At 36.5% G+C, this 22,944-nt stretch overlaps 1 protein-coding gene, 1 long non-coding RNA gene and 1 pseudogene across 7 annotated transcripts; all 3 read left to right on the top strand.

Moving 5' to 3' along the window:
- Positions 1-8,764: 8,764 nt before the first annotated feature.
- On the top strand, positions 8,765-16,889 carry LOC147286345 (DNA-(apurinic or apyrimidinic site) endonuclease-like; annotated as a pseudogene).
- Positions 9,401-13,833, top strand: LOC147286346 (uncharacterized). Of its 6 annotated transcripts, XR_015121903.1 has the most exons (10): positions 9,413-9,771; positions 9,989-10,043; positions 10,282-10,323; positions 10,423-10,445; positions 10,654-10,743; positions 10,868-11,062; positions 12,553-12,581; positions 12,768-12,868; positions 13,153-13,300; positions 13,460-13,832. It is a non-coding gene; the product is annotated as an uncharacterized LOC147286346 (long non-coding RNA). The 6 variants fall into 6 exon arrangements; XR_015121906.1 differs by having other exon boundaries at positions 9,401-9,771; positions 10,282-10,445; positions 10,868-10,951; positions 13,460-13,833; XR_015121905.1 differs by having other exon boundaries at positions 9,412-9,771; positions 10,282-10,445; positions 10,871-11,062.
- Positions 16,890-20,430: 3,541 nt separating the features above from the next.
- Positions 20,431-22,297, top strand: LOC147286344 (uncharacterized). The gene is made up of 3 exons (XM_086242311.1): positions 20,431-21,698; positions 21,875-21,946; positions 22,087-22,297. The coding sequence occupies exons 1-2, from the start codon at positions 20,563-20,565 to the stop codon at positions 21,927-21,929; spliced, it is 1,191 nt and encodes a 396-aa protein (XP_086098437.1). The 5' UTR covers positions 20,431-20,562; the 3' UTR covers positions 21,930-21,946; positions 22,087-22,297.
- The last annotated feature ends 647 nt before the right edge of the window (positions 22,298-22,944 follow it).

The following is a 22,944-nucleotide window of genomic DNA, read 5'->3' as shown; positions in this document are numbered from 1 at the left end:
ATTGAAATTGGAAAAGCTATGCCCACTGTTTCCAAATGCCTAGCACATGTCTTGTAAATGCATGATAATTTCTAGAATCATATACCATTTCTCATGGACTTCAATGACGCTGATCATTTTATGCACAAGTCATCAAACACTCTATCTAGCCAGAATAGAGGCTATGAAGAACAAGTCATCAAACCTGGATCCTTTGCTATTTTCTACTTAAAATGGGAATCTATATATATCTTCTTGAGATATAGTGCAAAGGCTATGGAGATTTGTGATAGACATAAAAGGCTATATGGGGTAGCTCACGATCACGTACTGCTTGAGAAGGCTTCTACAGAATGCCAAGTCAAATCGCTCCTCTGGGGGATCTCCAATGAAGTCAAAGACTGCATCTGCATTTTCTTTTTATCATTTCGATCATCTAAAACATCCCAATGAAAAGTGGAAAATAGCCCACAATCTCAAAGTTATCTCTTACAGTAAGGGTTAATAATCAAAAGCTCAAGATGCCAACTACTTGCATAAGCTTAAAACAGTGAACAAGTTTCATATACTGGAAGCAACAAACAAAGGTAACTAACAACCAACGTCCATCATAGATGTAATTCCAGTTTGGTTTTCTACTTCAAGACCCTGATTCCTGAACGCCACGTAAGAAAAGTATCAGCTCAACAATACCTTACGAAGCAAATAACTTTAACTTCTCAAATTTTACCAGTATCACTTTGTTTTATTGATTTTTGAAGAAAGTTTTCAATAGGGCGTTTATGTCCCGTATAGCGACATCCAATGATATATTACTTGGTGGTTGTAATATACATGTGGTCAAACAGTCCTATTTAAGAATTTCTCTATCAAATAGCCCTATTAAAAAATTTCTCTTCATTTTGTGTTAGTAATTCACTTAAATTATAATAAAATACACGTGTATAATAATTAAGGGTAAAATTTTAGGATTTGATATTTATATAATTATATATTAATAATTGTACATGATACTTTGGTGTGTTTGGATGGAGGAAAAAAAACTTTAAATTTAAACAACACTCAGCATTTAAGAACTTATATGCTCTAATTTAATTCCTTGTTTGGGTCTATAAATATAGAATTTTGTAAATTCTATGTGAAAAAAAAAAAACTTGAGATTTGAGCACTGTAAACTTTAAATTTCATGATGTCATTTTCAAAATTTCAATTTTTACAAAAGAAAAATAAGTTGTGTCCACCCATCACCTTGTCAATTAATCACAATACCACCACCACTATCACCATGCCGCTGCTATACCACCACCACTGCCACCGTCACCACCACTGACACCGCCGCCTCTGTCACCACCAAAATCGCCACCAAAATCATCACCACCACCATCACAGCCACGGCCAACACTCCAACTTTTTTCTCCCACCATTTCTCCCACCGCCCGTGGGCCATTACCCCTACTACTATCGTCAACTTACCACAAGCATCATTTTTATTGTTGTCACCATCACCATCACTCTTTTATAATTGAGGCATCAAAAAATAAAATTACTATAAATTTCGTATTTAAATTCCATTATATTGATATATTATCCAAACAAGACATAAATATACATATTATAGAATTTTAAATCATATCGTTTTAAATTTTGTCATTTGTGAATTCCTTAATAGTTTTAAACTACTTCATCCAAACACACCAAGTGATTGATATACATTCCACATGGCCTTAGGGTCATATTGAAAAAATTCTCTACGACTAGGGTTGTAACGATATTTCGGTATATTTAACCAAATGTTGTAAATATATTATTATGTGTGGCTATTCCTGTAATTAGTTGTATGGGCATACTAGTAAATGTTCAAAACCCTAGTAAACCCAAACTCTATATAAGGATATTTATAAGATGAATAAAATAGACAGATCATATTCTCTCTGACTCTCTTTTCCACAAATCATATTTTTCACGTACTTTTACAACACGTTATCAGCACGAAAAACTCTAAGGATTGTGGATCACCAAACAATAGAGGATCATCATTCAATCTATTCTTCAACCAAGTATGTTTTATAAAACAATTTTATATTCATGTTTTCCAACCTTGATTGATTGTAAAAATGTGAGACCCTGTATTTTTCAAAGATTTATTTTAAATATTTTGAGAATTTATTTTAAGAATTTTGGAAATTTATTTGGAAATTAAAAAGGTTTTAATTTAATTTTAATTTTTGTTTTCAATTGGACATGACCCAAAAGTTGACTTTTAAAATTAGTGGGCTTTCGTCTTTGACTTTGGGCACGTTGGATGGTTCTTAAGTCCACGAGTTCGTAGACACGTAGCACGCGTCGATCCGAGTTACGGTTTGAGAATTACGGACTTTTGAAGCAAAGGGCAATTTTGTAAATTTACATAAATGAGTTTTAAAAACCCAAAATCAGCCTCTCTCTCTCTCTCTCTCTCTCTCTCTCTCTCTCTCTCTCTCTCTCTCTCTCTCTCGCACCTCCCTCCGCGAGCACACACCCTCCACAGCCCACCATCGCCAGCCAACTCCGCCGACCCTGACCTCCAGCAAGCATCCCCGACGCCAACCACCCTCCCCCGATCTCTTTCTCGCTCTCTCCCTCTCTCTATCACTGCACTCTCTTCCTCCCACAACACCAGCAAGCCGGACCAACTTTTCCGACCAGCTTCTCGGCAACCCAAGGCCGCCGGCGTGCAGCCCTTGTGCCAGCTGTCTTCCCTCGTGCCTCCCCTCGCCATCCCGCAGCCCCTGTGCGCATGAATCCGACGGAGAAGCCAGCAGCCACCGCCAACCCTTTTCATCGATTTCAGCCATTTCCGGCCACCGTTGGTCATGATTCTTAGGGGGTTTTACTCCTCTAGGTATGGGCTTCGTTTCCCCCTTCGTTTGATTGGTCAATTTTGTGGAATTAGGAAATTGAATTTATGGGTTAGGGGTGGGCATTTGAAACCGAAATACCGAAACCGAACCCGTAACGTTCCGTACCGTGTCAATTTTGTGCTGAAAAATAATACCGATTACATACCGTACTGTACCGATTCAAAATCGGTATGAAATTTTCAATATTGTAATATACCGTACCGTACCGAATTATATTTAATTTAATTATTTAATATTCTTTTAATTAGGTGTCGCCATATTAGTGGCTATTTGGGCAAGTCTATAGACTATAGTAGACTTGCCCACAGCGAATTCCCAATCCCCTATTCTAGTATTTCCCACTCCCTAACGACATTTAGGTAAAAAAGTTAACTAACCTAATATGTAAGAATATTAGGTTAGAGTTAGATAATTACTAGCAAATGATTGACAATTAATATGTAAGAATAAAAGTGCAAGGAATTGACAGTACGTCATTTTTGTTGTTAAATGTTATTTTTTGACTAAAAAAAAAAGTTTAAAATATTGGCACATATCGAAACCATACCGAACCATACCGAATTTATAGAACACTGGTATGGTTTGGTATCAGTTTTAAAAAAGTCCATACCGTACCGAATAAAAATTTCGATATGGTATCGGTATGGGGCTCATATCGTCCCATACCATACCGTGTCCACCCCTATTTCGGGTTTACCTTGAATTGAGCCTATTTGAATGATTTCTAAGTTTTTTTTCATCCAATTGAAGTGCCTAGGTTGAAATTGGGTTGATTTTCAGTTGAAAAATCATTTTTTAGGATGTGTCGTCGCTGCCACCGTTGCCTCTGCCACTAGTGGTGGCGAGTCAGCGGTCGTTTGTCTCATTTTGCCCAAATTGAACTTCCAGGAGACCCTCTAAGGTTGTTTGGTGAGTTTTGTGAAATTTCTATGTTTATTGAGGCTGGGCAGTCACCGCGCTTGGCGATTGCCGCCCGTTTCGGTCATTTAGCAGCCATTTGTATTTCTAAATTGTATTTGATTGGTTGTCTGGTCTTAACAGGTATACGGGCTTGAGAAATCTCATTCACGATGCCGTTATGCTGCCGAATTAGAGATCCGATTAATGGCGCCGTGAAGGGCATTTTAGTCATTTCACGTGGTTAAACTGTAAGTGAAACTTATCTGGTTATATTGTTGAGTACCGTTAGTGAATTGTCTGTTTTGTGTGTTTGTTGTTATATGTTAGAGAAGGGTAAATGTAGGATTTAAATCATGAGAATGCATTGACGAGGATTTGAGGCTAAGGAATTAATTATGAATTATAGAGTTGCTCTGAGGATAATTACTGAATTAGACAATGAATGTTTATTGTCAAGGTAAATAAATGATGATTAGACAGTTATTATACAAAACGATCAAATTAATTATTGAGGAAGTGGGTATGATTTGAGTGACAAACAAGTGAGGGGTCGTGAGTAGGAATCAACTTCGGAAATGATTCGGCATAGTTCGGAGTAAATAGTGAGTGGACCTTGTTTTATAAATGTTTTAGGAATAAATTTTCTAACAACATGTGTGGATGATGTAGCATATGTAGAGGTGAATCTGAAAAGAAATACAAGGGGCATTAATATATTATTTTTTAAAACAATCAAAAGTTATGAGTTAGTTTCAAGAATGCTGTGATTGAGGTTGTGCGAGCTTACTTGCCTACCTGTGCATCGAGATCACTCTGCACGGGATGTGGCAAGTTAAATTACCTCAGTGTATGACCAGCAGTTTCCCGGGTACTAGTGTAGCGTGAGATTTACAGTTTTGGAGATGATTTAAAAATGGTTTTAAAACTGGGGGATTTTCAAAGAGCGTTGTGGGTGAAATTAGATAGTTGATTTGTTTGTTTGGTTGCTTGTATGCATTTGTTTGCTAGGATTTGGTTTGGCTAGGACTTGATAAAGTTTAGGTTTGAATCCTTGAAGATGGAAATGATGATGTTATGCTTTGAGGTTATTAAATTAAGACGTGAATGATTTGAGGTTGAGGTTAATAGTTGACGATTAGGCAATTCATTTGCAGAAAGATTATTATTATTTTTTGTGGGATTATGATATGAATTTGAAGAATTATGTTTATCTTGATGCTTGGATGATTGGCGATGAAATTGTTATGTGATTGAGTAAATATTGGGTATTATTGTGGATTATTATTGAGTATGGAAATTGAAGAATTATTGAGGATTTTTGTTTAAATCATTTAAATCATACGAGCTTTCGAGCTTACCGAGTTTGTTGTATAATCCGGTATACCATGGATTGTGGTGTAGGGTTGAGTTTTGCAGGCTAAGCAGGCTGAGGAGGCAATGTGGAGAAGATGAGGCAGTGGGACCTACTTTGTTTTGTTTAAATGTTTTTATACAGAGGTTTTACATAAATGTTTTATTTGAAAGAAATTTATTTATTTATATTTATGTGCATGGCTCAAAGGAAAGAGAAAACATATTTAAAAGGTTGATGTTTCAGTATTTTTATGGGCCCAAGGTTCGGGGTGTTACAAAAAATCCCTATGATGCATGAACCCTAAATCTATGTGATTGATTTACTTGGGATTATATATTTTATACATGTATTTGGGTTGAATGATTAAATAATAAAAAGAGGAGATTTATCGGGATGATCAAAAACCACCCCGCGTGGGACACGCTCCCACGCGCGCTGCCAGCAGCAGCCTCGCTGCCTTGCGCGCTGCTACTCCCACGCTGACACATGGCGAGTCTTCTGAAACTTTGTAAAAGGAGATTTTAATCCTTGCCATGTCTGGGGTTTGAACTTGGGATCTCTTGTGCACCACCTTACACCTTAACCACTATGCTGCTGATGGTTTCTTGTTAGTATACAAACCATTTAATATATATACTCTAAATGCCAGAAACTTTTATTCAAACAATTTTGTGATATTTTTCTGTTCTACTTAATTGAGTATATGAATATTTTACTTGTTTAAATTTTTTGCACTAGAGTATATGTGTAGAAATTGCAGGTAATTAACAAACCAGTAGTTCGTACATAAATATTGAACCTGTATCTTCAATGATGCCATATAAGGAACCTAAAGTTTCCTTCATAAATTCACCATACATGATAAAACCAGTAGATTTTATATATCTATACCATGTTATAGAACTTAAAGTTCTTATTTGTTGTTTATGGATGTTATTTCCCAAAGCACTAATTATGATTATTTGTTTCTTTCAACCAAAGAATGTCAAATCTCAACAAGCTTGATTTTGTCTCTTTGGAAGTTTTCGGAAGAAACTATCTAAAGTAGACTCAGATGTTAAGCTTCATTTGACTGCCAAGAAGATGAGGTTGACAATCAATGCTGACAATGTTGTCGCAGAGTCTCTTAAGGCAAGTGCCATGATCTTCATTAGGAAACATATGGAGGAAGCACTCCAAGTTGAGTACCTCGTTGAAGAGGATCCACGAGCTCTTTGGGTTGCTCTGGAAGAGCGGTTTAACCATCAGAAGACCATTTTCTTGCCTGAAGCAAGACATGACTGGCAGAACATCCGTTTCCAGGATTTCAAATCCATGAATGAGTATAATTCGGAAATGTACCGGATCCGGTCACTCCTCAAATTTTGTGGGGAGGAGCTCATCGAAGCTGACCTTTTGGAGAAGACTTTCTCCACCTTCCATACCTCCTGTTTGGTCCTGCAGCAACAATACAGGGAGAGAAATTTTACCAAGTTCTCGGCATTGATCACTACTTTGTTGCTCGCTGAAAAGAACAACTTATTAATGAGAAATGATCAAGTCCGACATGTCAGTACTAAAGTAGCACCATTGCTTGAAGCAAATGTTGTTGCTCATTGCGATTCAAACCGCGAAAGAGGATACCGAGGTCATGGAAAGGGCGCAAAGTCCGACGCCCAAGATATGGAAGGAAAGGTTCTCAGAGGAATGGCCCGTATAACCGAGGCCAACGTGGCCATGGCCCACAAAACTCGAATTCACGTGGTCAAGGCCCACGTGGTAGGAACCACGGTTTCTCGACCCCAAGAACTCGAAATGAGAGGAACAATGGTTCGGCCTGTCGCCACCAAAATCAGAATCAAAATGATGTCTGTTACCGATGTGGAGGAACTAATCACTGGTCCCGCACCTGTCGTGCATCAGCGCAAGTTGTAAATGAGTATTATGCCAGTCGTGGAACTCGAGAGACCAACCTCATTGAGGGATCATTCCCTATAGATATCACCTTAGAGGTCACTGATTTTCAGGCTGAAACTGGGCAATTCGAGGATTAGAAGCTCGATGGCATGGATATGATCGGCACTTGTGCCGTATTTATTTTCTGAATAATGTTTCTAATCGGATTATTTTGGTGTTTATGACTTGGATTATTTGTTCTGAAAATTTGGTTATGCTCGAATATGATTTAATTTAATAATATTATTCATACATGTGATCCATTGAATTAAATTTATGAATAAGCATGTTTAGTGGGGAAGTTTGTTGTCTGGCAGACAGTGCTACTATGCACACTATACTCCAAGATCGAAAGTATTTTTCAAACTTATTGCTTACTCATACCTCTGTGACAACCATATCAGGCCAATCTAACCTGATAGAGGGTCATGACAAAGCCCATTTTATGTTGTCCAATGGTACTGAATTTACCATTAATGAGGCCTTATATTCTCCATGTTCCAGAAGAACGTTGTTGATTTTTAAGGATATTCTCTATGTCACCGTTCCTGAAGAACGACGTGAATTGACGTGGAATGTCCCCACTATGTCTTATCTCGATGACCGAACCGTACAATGTGATAACGAAGTGCGGAGAATTCTAGATCTACAGAGTATAGCCCATAATATGCCAAACGCATTCTCTGATCTAGCTAAAATGACGAGATCACATATACCTACTGCAAACGTGTTTGCAAGGATATCCGTCCCCGAAGGATGTGTCATCCCAGATGGACGAGGTACGGCCATAGCCGTTAACCAGTCATATGTCCCTGCCCAGAAGCGAGGTAGATCACTAGGTTCGAAGGACTCTTATCCCCGAAAGAGGATAAATTTGGCACAAACGTGTTCTCTTGACATCGCGATCTCAACCGATCAATCTCACGAAATAGTTCCGGATTATGGGTCCGTCCCAGAAGAGACGACGTTGGGGGACGCTCCAACGTTTGAACCTACTCCCGAGAACATAAAGATCTCTATAAATTATGCATGCTTAAGTGAGCTCCGTAATCGAAACAAGATTATCATCGATAATATATTTGTATTCGCGGTAGCTACCGAAATCATAACTAGTGATGACCTCGAACCTTGCTCCATTGATGAATGTTAACGTCGAGCCAACTGGCCAAAATGGAAATAAGCAATCCAAATCAAATTAGATTCCTAGACATACTATCTGGTTATGATCCAGAAGATATGACTTCACCTACTTTCGAGGTTCTTATGCGACTACTCCACACTCACGCGAGTTGCATTCTTTTTCCTTCGACCAGGGTTGTTTTTGTTCCCACAGGGTTTTTATTACCTGGCAAGGTTTTAACGAGCCAACTTAGAAGCGCATAGCAGAGACAACACTAATGACATGGAATATCCAAGGGAAAGTACTGTTGTAAACATATTATTATGTGTGGCTATTCCTGTAATTAGTTGTAGGGGCATACTAATAAATATTCAAAACCCTACAACTATATAAGGATAATTATAAGATGAATGAAATTGACAGATCATATTCTCTCTGCCTCTCTTTTTCACAAACCATATGTTCTACATACTTTTACAACACCAAAAAATATATAAACGAGGACTGGGACTTTTGTTCCAATGGGGGAACAAACACTGTTAGAGCTCAGAGCTTAGCAAACACTGTTGGGAGACGATGAAACAGTTCTTTCAACCAGTGGAGAAAGATGGCTTTGCCAAGAAACCGACTCTTTCATCATCTCCAGAAATGGAGAAATATCGGGGGAGGACACCGAGAAAGAGCCACTCAAGTTTGTAACGTGGAATGCCAACAGCTTTCTTCTTCGGGTTAAGAACTACTGGCCTGAGTTCACTAAGTTCATCACCAGCTTTGACCCCGATGTCATTGCAATACAGGTGAACCATTCTCTCTAGTTATATGTACCCACTTCAAAATTTGGCTTGTTTTCGTTTGGGGGTTGAGAGGCATTGATGGATGTGTCACCACTACAATTATATAAATAGACAACAGTCAATAGACAACGGTTAGTATTTTATCCGTTATCTTAATTTAATACACAACGGTTTTGTAAAAACCGTTATATGAACATATAATATCCAATGGTATTCAGTCTTGAGATTTTTCTTAAATTATTACACAATAGTTTTGGACAAAACTGTTGTATTGGGTAAGTTATAAGAAAATAAAGAATTTGCGGGTCTTTGTATTTGTACAAAAGCGGAGGCGCACTAATGAACAGTCCTCGCGCATTAAGTCTAATTTGGTCAAAGCCCTATGAGACTTCACCTACATTCAGATACTCATCCCCCATTCGATCTCCATCTTCGCCGTCCATCGATCTGCTCTTTCTTCTTATTTCCTTATTATTGAAGCTCGACCCTCACCCTTAGTTCTCACCCTCTCTTTCTCGCCAAACAAAACCCTCAACCCTCTGTTCTCTCTCTTGCTCGCTCTCGCTCGCTCTCGCTCTCCTCTCTCTCTCTCTCTCTTTCTCTCTCTCTCTCTCTCTTTTTCTCTCTCTCTCTCTCTTTTTCTCTCTCTCTCTCTCTTTTTCTCTCTCTATCTCCCTCTCCCTCCCTCCCTCCCTCTCTCTGAAGCGTAAAAATGGAACTCCAAAGATGGACCATTGTGGATCTGAGCTTGAAGGAAGCTTCTATTTGGTGCGTTCTTTCTTGTGACAGGTTAGGGTTTTCAAAACTTAAATCGATTTTGCAATTTTAGGGTTAAGAGAGTTGGGGTGTTTGGGGCTTTTGTGGTCTATGATGGTCTGGAAAAAACAAAACTGATTTGCCTAACAAGGGTTCCCTGTTCGTGTTTTGAGTGTGATGGTTAGATAAAAGAAACTTGGTGTTCTCTTTTTAATTTTTATTTTGATGTAAATATGTTTTTCTGCCATAGATTCGGAGACTCCCATTTCCTCAGTATTTGCTAGCTATGGGGTGCAATGGGCAGCGTAAGCATTTTTGCTGCTTCTTATTTCTCTTGTTATGATATTTTCCTAGATTGAGTGCCATCCATTTAAAAATAACTTTTTTTTAAGATCCATATATACTTATTAGTTATTGCAGTTATATTATAACAACAGGAGCATATATACTGGTTTGTGTTTTGTTTTTTTTTTTAGTTCTTTGGGTTTCTATTATTTATGTTTGTAATATAAAAATTTTCATTTTCCTTTAATGTTTCTACAGGAACTAATGCGACCCACTGCCCTACTGTCACCACCATATTTGGTGTTGTTTTCTTATTCCTCAATTCTTTTCTTTATTTAACAGTTTTTAACTTAGTTTTCTGTGTAGTTTTTATGTGTTAATTTTATATTTTTGGTATAGGCTGTTGATTGTGCTTGCTTGAGGTAAGGAAATCCTATCATGAGTTTTTAAATTTCTATTTTGATTTTTGGGTTTCAGTTTTGGGGTATGATTTGTGCAAGGTTTCAGTTTTTAATTTCTATTTGGGATAAGCATATGCAGAGGAAGTAGGAATTTTATTTCAGTTTTGGGTATAATGTAGTGATGAGGATGACATAAGAGTATGTTTATTGTTTGATGCTTCTTTTGTAGGCAAAGAAGAAGCCAAAATTGCTTTGGCAACAGGGTTTGTTGACAACGAGATTCTAAGTCAACAACATTCAAGATTCTGCAAAGCTTGAAGTAATTATGCCATCATTTGTGCTTTTTTTTTTTTTTTGCATCTTGAATAGTGTGATGTTTTCTTGATTTTCTTAACTGGTTTTACCTCTTCTGATTACCATAATCGTTTTCCTTCTTTTTTTAGCAGGTACAGCTTTGTGCTTTGCACCATGCTCTTGTTGGTGGTGGCTTGGATGACTTTACTTGTCTTGGGTGACTTTTTTAGCAAGTACAGTTTGTGTTTCCATTTAATGTTAGCATTGTACATCTTACTTCAGGATATGGCATGATTGATAAGCAAGAACAAGTTTACATAGGTCCTTTAATTGCCTTCATCTTTGTGAGTATCAATTTGCCATTGTTACTCTTAAGTTTCACATTGTTCAAATTCTGTAAATATACAAAATTATCAAGGATTATAATAGTGTATAAGACCACATAGCAAGTGTTTTAGAGTCAACTAGTTGATTCAATAACTGGTAAGGCATAAAGATTGATAGAGTCATCACTATCATAATTCACATTCCATGGGATCAAGGTTTGATCAAGTAGTACTCTCTGGTAGCTCACCTCATGGTTAATGATGATGTGATGTTTCTTTGTTAAATTGGTGCATAATTGTGTCCCTCCAATCATCTCTGTTTGCTCTCACTCCCGATGACCAGACTTTTTATTTCCATAATGACATTATTTAGTATATAGATGTTCAAGTTAATTTTTTGGGCTGAGTATCTGAATTCAATACGAAAACTGAATTTAAATTGTTCAACATTCTTTGAGACTTAATCCCAAAGAAGATGTAGTAGAAAAGAAGAAAAGGAGAACAAGAGAAACAGCCCCAAAATCATGCTCAGTTCTTTTGCATGTGTTTCTTTGTAATGGTCTAACTTTCTTTATGATTTCTCTTTTTTTTAGATGTTTACTGTTAGCATTGTACATCTTATTTCAGGAAATGAGATGATTGATAAGTAAGAACAAGTTTATATAGGTCCTTTAATTGCCTTCATCTTTGTGAGTATCAATCTGCAATTGTTGCTGCATCCTTTGGCTTAAGTGTTGCTGCAGCGTTGGTAATCCCTTGTGCAACTCTAAATGGTTGGTTAGTGTCCAAAAGAGTTGGTAAAAAGTAGGTTGCCATTGCTCAGTTTTCTTGTAGTGATTGTAAATGTATGCTTGTTTTCTATGGGTATACTATGGGCATATATTAATGAGAATGCATGAAGGTTTAATGCTGGAATATTATCAATATATCATCTAGGGTCGAGGCCTATAATTTTGCTTCTTAGTTTGGTTTTTGGGTTTCAGATTTCAGTTGAATCATTTGGTTTCTTAACGGATTGTGTGTAGGTTGATTGCTCTAGGTTCTCATTTGAAGGTAATCTGCAATTTTTATTTATTTCTGTTTTTTTTTCTCCAATTTTATTTACCCATCAGACCTTAAATCTCTGGATTTTTATGATGGTTTTGTTTAGTTATCCCAAAATTATTTGTACATGTACTGCAAATGCAGCTAAGATCATGTAATTCTTCTTTGTATAGGTTTATTTCCGACTGTTTGTAAAATTTTCATGTTGCTTTACAAAGTAATCTGTACTTTGTTTTTTTTTTTTTTCCGCCCCCCCAAATATTGTAGCTTTGCAAGCCCAGAGTACAGCTTAGAAGTCTAAATTTTGGTTAAATCCAAGTACTAAACGATGATGTTTCCTTGCCAAATAGCCATGTAGAAGTAATGTGATTTAATGAGGTTCTATTACTAGAAAGTAAGATGTTGTTAGCACCTATTTTTTTGGTTATTTTAATTACTTACTGATGAGAGTACATTTTCTGCAGACTGCAACAATTATGGGGCCCATAAAAAGGTGAGCCAATATTTATATGTTGATTGTAGTGATAATATAACTTTTTAGGGTGCCTGAGAATTTGATACTTGGGTTTAATTTAATCTCATTTAGCTGCATTTACAGTGGATATGCACTGAATAGGGTTGTAAGTAATGCAATTTTTTACTGCTCACTGTGATTTGAATGTTGATGTATGCTCTGCAGTCTGCACTCCTTTTGTTTAGAACTCAAAGTCATCAACAAACTTATTGGCCATTATAGTGGGAATCAAGCAAAAAGAAAGTGTGAACAAGATTGTAAAGAAGGTAAAGGAACCATATTGCTTCATATACTGTTTTTATTCTTTTGGATATAATGACTCATTTTTTGGATATAATGACTCATTTTTTTTAATAAGTCATTCACTACTGTGTGCTTTAGAGAATGATCTCTTCATCTTATAATATTTTGCAATTTGGTAAAACATGCTGTGGCAGTGAGTTCCATTATTTTATTGCTTTTTTGGAAATGATATGGTTTCTTATTGCTTTATTGATTTTTTTAGTTAAGTGAAAGAATTCATTTGCTTTATTTTCCTACTCAATTGTAGGAGGATTATTATGTGCCTTTGAACAATATGGGAAATGGAAATTGATGCTTTTGTTTATGAAATGAGGAAGAAGAGAGGACATGGGTTGTGCAGAATGGTCATGTGCAGTTGATCCTAATGATATTGTCCTCAATATCTTGCAATGCAGGTACAAGTTGTTCATTCTATGCGAAGCAATTAATGAGTAGAAGTTTTAATTTTATCATATATTATATTTCCTTATTGGGCATATTCTTTATTTTTTTTCTTTCTACTGGACTGTCTGCATTTTGGGTTAATTAGTACTCCATTTTTTGCCTTGTTTCAGTGGGAGCGGAGGAAGGACAACACTTATACCCAAGAAGCTAGATATCAATGAAGTCCGGGCTAAATGGGCAAACTTTGTGGGGCAGTATATGTAGACTAATGTTGGATTATTGCATATATGACACCTTTTTGACTTGATTTTGTAGGCCTTGTGTTTAGTTAGACTAGCTTGGAGTATATATATGATTGATTACTTTGTTAGATTAGCTTGGGGATATTAATGATTAATAGGCTAGCTTTGCTGGATAATACTTTTGATATATGGCAGCAATTTGGTAGATTAGATTGATGCTTGATATTTTGGAAAGGCATATATGGAGGGTTTTTGTGTATGGCATGGTTGGTTTTGTAAATGGAATTGGGTTAAGGCATATATACAATTACTACCTTGAAATATTTTATATTATTTGGTACTTTATAAATTTCAATTCTTTATTATTGTAAATGGTATTTTGTAAATGTATAATTTATTAGGAATGTTAATTATGAAAGGAATCAATTTGGAACAATGGTTGTACCAAAACAATCTATCTCATCAGATTGTGCATCTTTGTTTATAATTGCATTGTGGTCAAAGACAATTGGGAGCTTCTTAAAACAGATGTAAACAGGCACATTATACAACAGTTTTTCGATCAAAAGCGTGGTCTATACCCTTAACTTACAATTGTTCAATATCAGAAACCATTGTCTAATCCATAAGCATACAATACAAACCTTAAAAAGCCATTGTGCTAAATGCCTTCATACAACAGTTTCTAACTCAAAACCGATGTACCAAATAAGTATATACAACGGTTATATGGTTAAAACCTGATGTTTTTAATGCATTCATACAACGGTTTCATGTAAACACCGTAGTATGAAAGACCTATAGACATGGCAGTATACCTATTTTCAATAGCCTACACAACGGTTATTATCAATAAATCGTTGTCTTCATGGGTATTTCACCTCGTGTTTGTATCTAAAATAGTTGTAAAACCAATTCTTTACTTAACATAACCGTTGTTTAACATATATATACACATCGGTTTTTAAATATAAACCGATGTTTAAATTGGCACTCAACAACGGTATCTTCCAAATCATTGATTTTAAAGGTTGTATATACAACGGTGGTACATCTATAACCGTTGTGTAGGTGCACCAGGACAACGGATTTTATCCGTTGTCTATTGGGGGTATGAATAGACAACACTCGATTAGACGACGGTAAATTATAAACTCAGACAACGGTGAAAATCCGTTGTCTGATTGCTATTTTGTAGTAGTGTGTGTACTGGCAAGTGTGTATGGTTTCGTTTATTTTTGGTGTCATGAGATATGGGTACTTGATGTTTGGGTCTTTTTTATGTTTTGGGATGTAGGGGAAGTTTTGTAGCTGGGCTTTTGGGAATTTGATGAACTTGTAGCAGTAAGGGTCACAGTTGGTAATTTGTTTTTCTTTTAGTTTTAAACGTTTAAGTCATTCTGATTATGTTCTAGTTCATAAGATTTTATTTGGGTCGTTTGTGTACTTTATCATGTCATTTTATTCATTTCATTGAAGGAGGAATAAGGTGGAAAGAAAGATTGGTGCTTTTAGTTTATTTTTTGTAGACCAAATCATATGTATTCGTAGATGTATATTTTGTAATTATCGTGATCTAATTTCTGAGTCAAACTCAAGCATGTTAATGGACTTCTTTATTTTAGTTTGTTTTTTCGGTCCATATTTTCGTTCATATTCTTTTTTTTGCTAAATATTGATTCTAAAAGAAATCACCTTGGAAATTATATTTGCAAGAACCTTCTAACTGCAAATTAATATTAGGAAGTAAGGATGCCGGCTACTGGTTCAAAGGGTGCACCTAAAAACCCAGGAGAGTTGAAAGATGACAATAGATGATCACATGAAGAAAAGCAGGTTTACACTTGTGATACTTTTATGAATTAAGTTCTGTGGGTGGGAGCTAGTTTGCCACTGTGCCTGTTGAACTGTTCCATTCTTATCTTGATCATTGTCATGCTGAAAGCATATAACTTTATATGATGACACCACAAAAACTTAATACTTTACCCAATTAGTACTCTAGATAGCTTGGAGTTGCTGATTAGCTTAAGTGTGTTTTATACCTTCCGTGCAAGTTCTACACCAAGGAGTTTGTTCTCTTGAGAGTTGTTGGTTTTCACAGGGTAGCATACTATTAAGAGGTTCTCATACTACTAAGTTTCATTAATTGAGTTGAATTCACCATCCCTTCATTCCATGTTCTTCACATATTTAAGTTTTCTAGCCACTTGTAAGTTTGGTCATTGTCATGCAAAGAGGCTCAAAACTATGATTACTACTAATGTACATGTTGGTTTTCTTTTTCCTTATTCAAATTATGCAGATAAGGATGCGTGCCCTATCAAGTCCACCCTTTGGAAATTATCGTGTTTGGTGGTCCCTTTCAGATTCAAAGTATGCAGGAACTGCATTGTTTGTAAAGAAGTGTTTCCAACCACAAAAAGTGTATTTCAATCTTGACAGAAAAGGTTTGCTGGTTAATAATCTGTTTTTGTTACTAGAAGGCACCCATTGAAAGTCTATATTGACTCTGACTGCCTTATTTACAAGTTGTGAACATCTTTGCTACCTAAATATAAGTTATTCATTGTTTCGTTCTCTTGTTTGACTGCGTATTTATATATGTAAGTATCAAAATGATTATGTAAAGAACAATGAACTATATGCTTTTAGAAATTGCATAAAATTAATTTAAACTTTCTTGGAAAACAATATTTTTCAACTGAGAAGATGGAATGCATGCATGGATATATTGTGGCCCATCCATGTACTGGGAAATCATCTTTGTGTTTGGATGTCTATCCCCAAGTACTATTTCTATTCACTTGCACATTGAAAAACAGTCCTTTAATACAGTTTTCTTTGTTGTTAGCTTCAAAGCATGAACCAGATGGCCGGGTCATCTTAGCCGAATTTGAGACATTTCATTTGTTGAATACATATGCGCCAAACAATGGTTGGAAGGAGGAAGAAAACTCATTCCCAAGGAGAAGAAAGTGGGACAAGAGGATTTTAGAGTTCGTTTTGCAATCTTCTGATAAGCCTCTCATATTTTTTTTCCCAGTATATTTCTTGAATTTACAATTTACATATTCTGATTAGGTGGATTGAAAATTCTGTGTTTTAGGCAACAGTTTTGCTACTAGCAGAGTACCCATTTGTGGACTTGTGTTTCTTTTTTTTTTTGGGGGGGGGGGGGTGTTTACTTTTAAATAAATTTTTCCATTAGGGGGTTTACGATTTGGCTCTTGACATTCCAAATGCGAGGGAGAAATTCAGCTTCTACGTGGAGCACGCACAGGAGAAGGGGTGGCTCCTACCCTCCTTTGGATCATCGGCTGCGGATGGCTCTTTGACCCAGGCTGCAGCTTCTTGAGAAGAACATGTATTTTTAGATTGCTTCTCTCTCATGTTTGTTGTTGCCCATGAGCTCTCTCTCTACTGTTTAAAGTACTCTTTTAAGGTGGATGGGTTATGGTGTATGAGATAATTAGGGCTTGTTTGATATCATTTCTGAAAACAGTTTCTTGTTTTCCTTTTTGATATTTGGGCATCCACAATGAGGCCTGGCCTGACAAAGCCCAACTAAAGCCCATAACTAACTTTCTATTTCCAATTCCGTTATATTAAAGTTTATAGGCATAATACTTTGTATGACCCTTCTTCAACAACCTCAGGAACAATGCCCTTGCGCAGCATATGGAAGACGATACCAATAGCATATAGCTCATTTAATCTTAATCCCTCTGATTAAGTGATTAACTTTAAAGCTTTAATTAATTAATTAAATAAGAAGTAAAAGAAATTGAATACATATATGAGAATTACTCCTTAGCCCTTAGAGAGGAGGATAGGATCCGATTCAGGACTCCCCACATTCCAATCGGAATATCCTCTTCTTCGCTCTCTCTCAGCCAAAGTACAGGTACGACTATACGTATACACGTATGTATACATATACATATACATATGTTCTGTATGACTGTGTGAGTGTGTGTGTGTGAGAGCAATAAATGCTAGAGAGGGAACGATCAGCTTTAGCCGGTTGTGGTATTTTGTTTCTCTCTCTCTCTCTCTCTCTCTCTCTCTCTCTCTCGCTCAGGTTCTGCAGACCAACAATCTCTGCTGCATCTGCTGTGCCCTTTGCTGCATGTTTGTGCCCATATGCCCCTCCCCTGTACTATTACTCTGTACCCTCACTTACACTGAAACGCATTGTTTTCGTCGACAAATAGAAAAGTTTTATTTGCTTTTTTGGAGCTTGTTTGTTCAGCAATTAGCGTAGCCTGCTGCCTCGTGAGTGTTTCACACTTTAGGAAGTCAAATCCCAACTCCCTTATTCTCTTCTTTGTTTTCAAATCGACTATTGTTTTTTGACTAATTGTGACTATTTGTGAGAACCTTTCTGATTTTGATTTTGGAACCCATTTGATTTTTTATTTTTTATTTTTTGTTCTTTTTTCTTTTCAATCGGTTATTGAGAATAAAATAATGTTTAATTTGCATCAAGAAAATAGTATCGGCCCTACAGATTACAAATTGGGAAATTGTGGGCCAATCTTCTGTGGCATTGATTTAGTCTTATTTATAAAACTATTGAGTATTCATTTCAAAAAAAGAAAAAGAAAATAAAACTACTGAGTATTAATTGACCTTTTGTAATGAAAAAAGAAAATGAAAGAGAGATATCAAACTGTTATTTAATAAAGAATTATAATCATGTTAAACTGTTTAATTTTATTATGACATGGATGACAAAAAAAACGAAAAAATCAATGATTATGATAATCGAATTACATTACCGTGTGTTACACACAAAAAAATGTTCTACTTTTCTCAAAACAATAACATCCTTATTTGAATGAGTCTGATTAAAAAATATTATTTATTTAATAATTAATCATAATTATCAATGATTACTATATATGACACATGTCAAACAACTAATAGGTGGTTAGCAATATTGCTATCAAACTATAATGATAACAAAAATTGAATAAATGTTTTACTCATACATAATTCATATATTAACACCATTGAATAAACTCATCAGTTTTTTTTATCAAACATATTATTAATATAATAAAAAAAAGGTATTTATTTTCTTTTCATTTAAGTATTCATTTAATTTTCAACCCTTTTGGGATTTTTATGTCTTCCGAGTTTTGTAGTCTTCCGAATTTTGTATGCTTCAAAGTTCAACATGGTCATTTGGGTCGGTGACTGGAGTGAGGGGAAGGTTCATCAATTTAGTTGTTAAAGATTTGCATGCATAGTGTGTCATGGTTGGAGATTAATTTGGAGTTAAAACTTTCATATATTTATTAATTCTATTTATTATCTCTATTTCTCTTATTAAATGATCTAACAAGTAATGAGAATATAGACACATGAATGTATAAATTTGTAATAAATAAGTTTTTCTCATTATAGTTGTGAGTCTTGTGACTGATAAAAAAGAAAGCGTTAACTATGGTTGGACAATGAGTTTTGACAGAGAGTGTAGAGCCCTATGTTTTGCACCGTCGATTAAGATCAATTTAGACAGTTGAATGAAAATCTGAGGAAAAATTAAGAAAATTATTATTAATTATAGGTGATATTATTGAAATATGTGTATATTTTATTGAATATTAATGATGGAATTAATTTTGAGTGTTAGAGAAAATCAAGATAATATCCCAAAGATGTGTTGCTGTGAGACCCCATTCTGAAGTTTTTATTCGGAAAATATTTAAATAATTGGGATTAACTTTAAAAAAAATTGGAGAATTTATTAGAGAAGAAATAAAATGTTTTGGGTTAATTTTATTTTAATTAGGCTTGATCTAAAATTGATTTTTGAAATTAATGGACTTTTAATTTCAAACTTGGGTTTGTTGGATAGGTTTCCAACCCACGACAGCTTAGACGTGTAGCATGCGTCCATTGGGTTTACGATTTGAGAGATACATACGCACGATGTTAAGGGCAATTTGATAAATTTGTGTTAAGGGGTGTTTTAAAACCCAAATTCAGAAGCAGTCTCTCTCTCCTCTCCCCCCCGACTTCACTCTCCTTCTCTTTCAGCTGATCGGTTGACCGGCGATTTATTCGCCGTCCGGCCACCGATGGCGGCGAGACCGGTCCCATTCTTCTCCTATCTTCCTCCCCTGCTCCTCCGATCACCTAGAAACCCAGAAAAACCCCCAAGCCCAGAGATGACCCGACTGCATAGTGCCGGCGTTGCCGCTCCCCTCTGCCACCATCATCATCCTCTCGTTGTTCTGAGTCCGGTGGTACTCTCGGATCGTTCGTGGGACCGAACAAACCTGGTTCGTTCGGTGGGTACCTGTCGAACGAAACTGACGGGTTCGGCACTGGTCTGCCGAACCTGCAATATTTTTTTTTTTTAAGTTGGTGTTGTGGGGGAAGAGGAGGTGCTGCGAGGATGAGAGAGAAATACGAGGGTCGGTGTTGCGGGGAGGAGAGAGAGAGAGATGGAGGTGGTCAGGTGAGGGAAAAAGAGTGGGTGGGAGGTGGTCGGTGAGGGAGGGGAAGGGAGAGAGGTTGTCGGGGTGGGTGAGGGAGGGGGAGGGGCTGGGATGGCAGAGGCTGAGGGAGGGGCTGGGCTGGTTTCAACATTTTTTTTTGTTCTTTGTGTTTTTTTTTTTTTTAAATTTAAAAATTCATATTTGGGGTGGGGTGTGTAGTATTTGGATTAGGTAGGTGTGTAATGAAAAATTTTGGTGAGATTAATGAGGTTGGGGTATTTTGGTAATGGAAGGGGTGTGTAAAAGAGAAATTTTAAATTTTAGAAGATGGTAGGAGGTGTGTAAGAGAAAAATGTGTGCAAAAAGAAAAAAAAAAAGTGTGCAAATAGCAGCTGTCAAAATAAAAGACTCCACAACCCTAACTCTTCAATCAGAGTACACTACCTCTCTCAATCGCTCATCGCTTCACAGTTCTCTTGATTTTGGTCTCATCTCATTCCTCTCAGTCACTCTCTCTCAGTTGTCTTTGTTTCCGATCTACAGGTAAGCTTGCTTCAGATTGCCTGAAAATTTACGATGGAAAATCGTGATGTTATTATGTCTGGGAGGAGGGGGGAGTCAAGCTCCGGGCTTGGGGGTGTGGGTAAATCCTCTCAACCACTCAAGGACAGTTTTTTATACTTGCAGATTGATGATAAAATATGCTGTCTATATATTGGTAAATTACTGGAAAGGAAGAGAAAAAGAAAAATACTGGAAAGTAATAAGTCTGAGTTTCAATTTTTAGATAATTTTCCCTTAACAATAGATGGTATATCACTCTTTGGTTCGAGGCTAGTTGTACTAAATTCAGAGTTATATCTGTTGGGGGGTAGGTGGTGCTATGCAGATGCCAATGGCCTGAAAAGGATGGATGATACAGGTTTGGGTAACACACATGTTCTTGTATGTGAACCCAAGGATGAATCCATCCACTGCTACCGATCTAAAACTCCCAATTTTTTGGGTCCCAAGATTGATCCCATTGTGGTCAATCTTGAGGGGAAAACATATGTGTTGTCCACCAGGCATTACGGGATTGCGAATCAACAACAACCACCATTTCTTTTTGAGGTCCTGCATAACGGGATATGGAAAATTCTCCCAAATCCACCTTTCCCATATTCCTCGTTTTCAGATGATCGTTCAGCAAATAGGCACATATATGAGTACTGCAGTTGGGGCCACTTTCTTCTTGTTCACTTATGGCAGTGTCAATCCTTCTATTTGTTTGACACTCATAAAGAGGAATGGACGTGTGCAAATAACTCAGTGGACTTGGACCAACCTTCAGTCTCCGGATTTGTAAAGTTTGATGACCAACATCTAATTGGCATGCCATATGGGATGGAAAGACTTGATGTGTATAAGGTGGACAACACTGGCCTACCCACCATTGATACCATCCTATGCAATTTGTCGAAGATTTTCGATGATCCTCTGCAAAAAATATACTATCCAAGCTTCATTTTGCCTTTGGACGACGATGGACTTATGTGCTTAGTGTACTCTGGATTTAATACTTTTGGTGGGTGTGTACGAGTAGCGACTTTTCGAGTATTCCTCTCGTACGACTTAGAATGGAATCCATTCCTATCTGCAGAATTCATTAATCGGGAATCATATAGTTTCCCAGATATGAATCGTAGGAGGATTCAATCTGCAGTCGTCATGTAATCAGTCTCTTGAACCCTTAATGCAAATATCTTCTTGTTTATACAAATGAGATGTGTGGATAAATAGAAAATACAATTATGTGAGTTGCCATTGTAATTCAATTAAACTCATTCTTTAAGAAAAACTTCTGTGCTTGTTCCTTTCAATCTTAATGGTAAAGTTGTACTTTTAGGAGAAGACGTTCAACAACTCAAGCTGACAAGGACAACGACTTTGGTGAACTCTGAAGATGCGGTTGATGAAGGCAAGTGTTTCTTATAACAATGATTCATACAAAGCGTTCATGCTTTGTTAACTACATAATGTTTTTTTCTTTCTTCCTGGTAAGTAACCAAGATTTCGATACAGTCTTCGAATGTGATCTTCTTTTCTATTCTTTTTCAGTTTTTGGGCTGATGTTAAGAAGAGGAAGAAGAAGATGAACATGCATAAGTATAGGAAGCTCAAGAATCGTCTTCGTTGCAAGTCCAGAGCTTGATGTGGTAGTGGAGGTTTAAGCTTAGTTTTTTGTGTTCTTATAAGTTTCTGAACTCTAATTTATTTGTTTGGGCTAACAGTGATCGAGTAGTATTATGCATTTTGCTTAGAAATTTGAATGGATTTTTCAGCCATTTGTTTAAATTATAGAGTATGTGAATTGTTGGGTTTAGAATGAGATGCATTGCTTGGACAAAAACAAAAAGAAGAATGAGATGCATTGCACTTGTGGATTAACAATCTTGTTCTATTAATTAAATGTGCTTTCTATTTTTTTGGGTTTGCATAATTGTGTATAACTTGTATACACTTGTATTTACATAGAAGTGATAGTCATCATACATTCATACTCCTATGAAGAAGGGCCTTATTTTGTGCATTAAAGATGAGAAGAATGCAGACTTCCTTCATATGGATAAAGATGATTGTGCATATAGTTGGTAAGTGCTACATTGTTAACCATATGCACATATACTTACCCACAATTTTCATGTTTCAATGTTGCCTACAGTGAAAATAAGTGCTAATTTTCATGTTCTCTAACGTTCAGTTGGGGAATGAAATTTTCCCCATTCCCACCCCATCGCTGATTTTCTTCCCTCATGCCCGCCCGAGTTGGGGCGGGGCTTCACCATTAAGTCTAAAAATATGAACACTTGCAAACCAACCACAACAGCGATTTCCCTTCACTCCCCCTCAAAGACCTACCTAGAAGCTTCACTTCCACTTCAAACCGCCTATGAATTCCAAATATTCCACTTCACT

The sequence above is a fragment of the Dryas octopetala genome, chromosome 4, assembly GCF_963921425.1.
Source record: "Dryas octopetala chromosome 4, drDryOcto1.1, whole genome shotgun sequence".
NCBI lineage: Eukaryota > Viridiplantae > Streptophyta > Magnoliopsida > Rosales > Rosaceae > Dryas > Dryas octopetala.
This window is presented reverse-complemented; position numbering and strand designations above follow the sequence as displayed.